This window comes from Rhea americana, unplaced genomic scaffold (genome assembly GCF_003343005.1).
Source record: "Rhea americana isolate MKP2758 unplaced genomic scaffold, rheAme1 scaffold_1017, whole genome shotgun sequence".
Lineage (NCBI taxonomy): Eukaryota > Metazoa > Chordata > Aves > Rheiformes > Rheidae > Rhea > Rhea americana.
Window position 1 is genome coordinate 6313 of NW_028185059.1, and position 1778 is coordinate 8090.

General features: G+C 71.5%; 1 protein-coding gene across 1 annotated transcript in view; it reads left to right on the top strand.

The window, feature by feature from the left end:
- The window catches only part of LOC146601466 (voltage-dependent P/Q-type calcium channel subunit alpha-1A-like), a gene marked incomplete at its 3' end in the record, with an annotated part of 6813 nt that extends 5468 nt beyond the window's left edge, over window positions 1-1345 (top strand). The window contains exon 6 of the mRNA XM_085305323.1: window positions 1262-1345. Within this exon, the coding sequence (XP_085161449.1) occupies window positions 1262-1345 (84 nt within the window). The remainder of the gene's footprint in view (window positions 1-1261) is intronic.
- Window positions 1346-1778: the final 433 nt, after the last annotated feature.

The following is a 1778-nucleotide window of genomic DNA, read 5'->3' on the forward strand; positions in this document are numbered from 1 at the left end:
CCTCCCCCGGCCCCTCGCACCCTGCTTCGGCTCGGCGCCCTGGGGAGCCGGTGCGCGGTGAGCACGGGATCCCGGGGATCCGGTGCGCGGTGATCACGGGATCCCAGGGAGCCGGTGCGCGGTGATCATGGGATCCCGGGGAGCCGGTGCGTGGTGATCACGGGATCCCGGGGATCCGGTGCGTGGGTGATTGTGGGCTCCTGGGGAGCCGGTGCGCGGTGAGCATGGGATCCCGGGGAGCCGGTGCGCGGAGATCACGGGATCCCGGGGAGCCGGTGCGCGGTGAGCATGGGATCCCGGGGAGCCGGTGCGCGGTGAGCATGGGATCCCGGGGAGCCGGTGCGCGGAGATAACGGGATCCTGGGGAGCCCGTGTGTGGTGATCATGGGATCCCGGGGAGCCCGTGCGCGGTGATCATGGGATCCCGGGGAGCCGGTGCGCGGTGAGCATGGGATCCCGGGGATCCGGTGCACGGGTGATCGTGGGCTCCCGGGGAGCCGGTGCACGGTGATCACGGGATCCCGGGGAGCCGGTGCGCGGTGATCATGGGATCCCGGGGAGCCGGTGCGTGGTGATCACGGGATCCCGGGGAGGCGGTGCGCGGAGATCACGGGATCCTGGGGAGCCCGTGTGTGGTGATCATGGGATCCCGGGGAGCCCGTGCGCGGTGAGCATGGGATCCCGGGGATCCGGTGCGTGGGTGATCGTGGGCTCCCGGGGAGCTGGTGCGCGGTGATCACGGGATCCCGGGGAGCCGGTGCGCGGTGAGCACGGGATCCCGGGGAGCCGGTGTGCGGTGATCACGGGATCCTGGGGAGCCGGTGTGTGGTGATCACGGGATCCTGGGGAGCCCGTGCGCGGTGATCAGGGATCCCGGGGAGCCGGTGTGCGGGTGATCGTGGGCTCCCGGGGAGCCATTGTGTGGTGATCACGGGATCCCGGGGAGGCGGTGCGCGGTGATCACGGGATCCTGGGGAGCTGGTGCACGGTGATCACGGGATCCCGGGGAGCCCGTGTGTGGTGATCACGGAATGCTGGGGAGCCGGTGCGCGGTGATCATGGGATCCCGGGGAGCCGGTGCGCGGTGATCATGGGATCCTGGGGATCTAGTGCACGGTGATCACGGGATCCCAGGAGCTGGCCCAGGGCCAACGCCAGTCAGGGCGGCGCCACAGGGCCCGTCCTCCGCGGAGCCCCCGCCGCCCCGTCCTGCCCTTCCTCCTCCTCCTCCTCCTTCGTTGCTTTTTCCCTTCCTTTCCAGAACTATTTCCGCGACGCCTGGAACATCTTTGATTTCGTCACAGTGCTGGGGAGCATCACGGACATCCTCGTCACCGAGTTCGGGGTAGGCGGCACCGCCGCCCCCGCCGGCCCGCGGCCCCCTCCCGGGGCTCGGACCGGCAACGGGGCTCCGATCCCTCCCGGGGGCTCCGATCCCTCCCGGCGGCTCTGATCCCTCCTGGGGGCTCCAATCCCTCCCGGGGGCTCCGATCCCTCCTGGGGGCTCCGATCCCTCCCGGGGGCTCCGATCCGTCCTGGGGGCTCCGATCCCTCCCAGGGGCTCCGATCTGCTCCTGGGGGCTCCGATCCCTCCCAGGGGCTCCGATCCCTCCTGGGGGCTCCAATCTGCTCCTGGGGGCTCCGATCTGCTCCCGGGGGCTCCGATCCGTCCTGGGGGCTCCAATCCCTCCCGGGGGCTCCGATCCCTCCCGGGGGCTCCAATCCGTCCTGGGGGCTCCGATCCCTCCTGGCGGCTCTGATCCCTCCTGGGGGCTCCG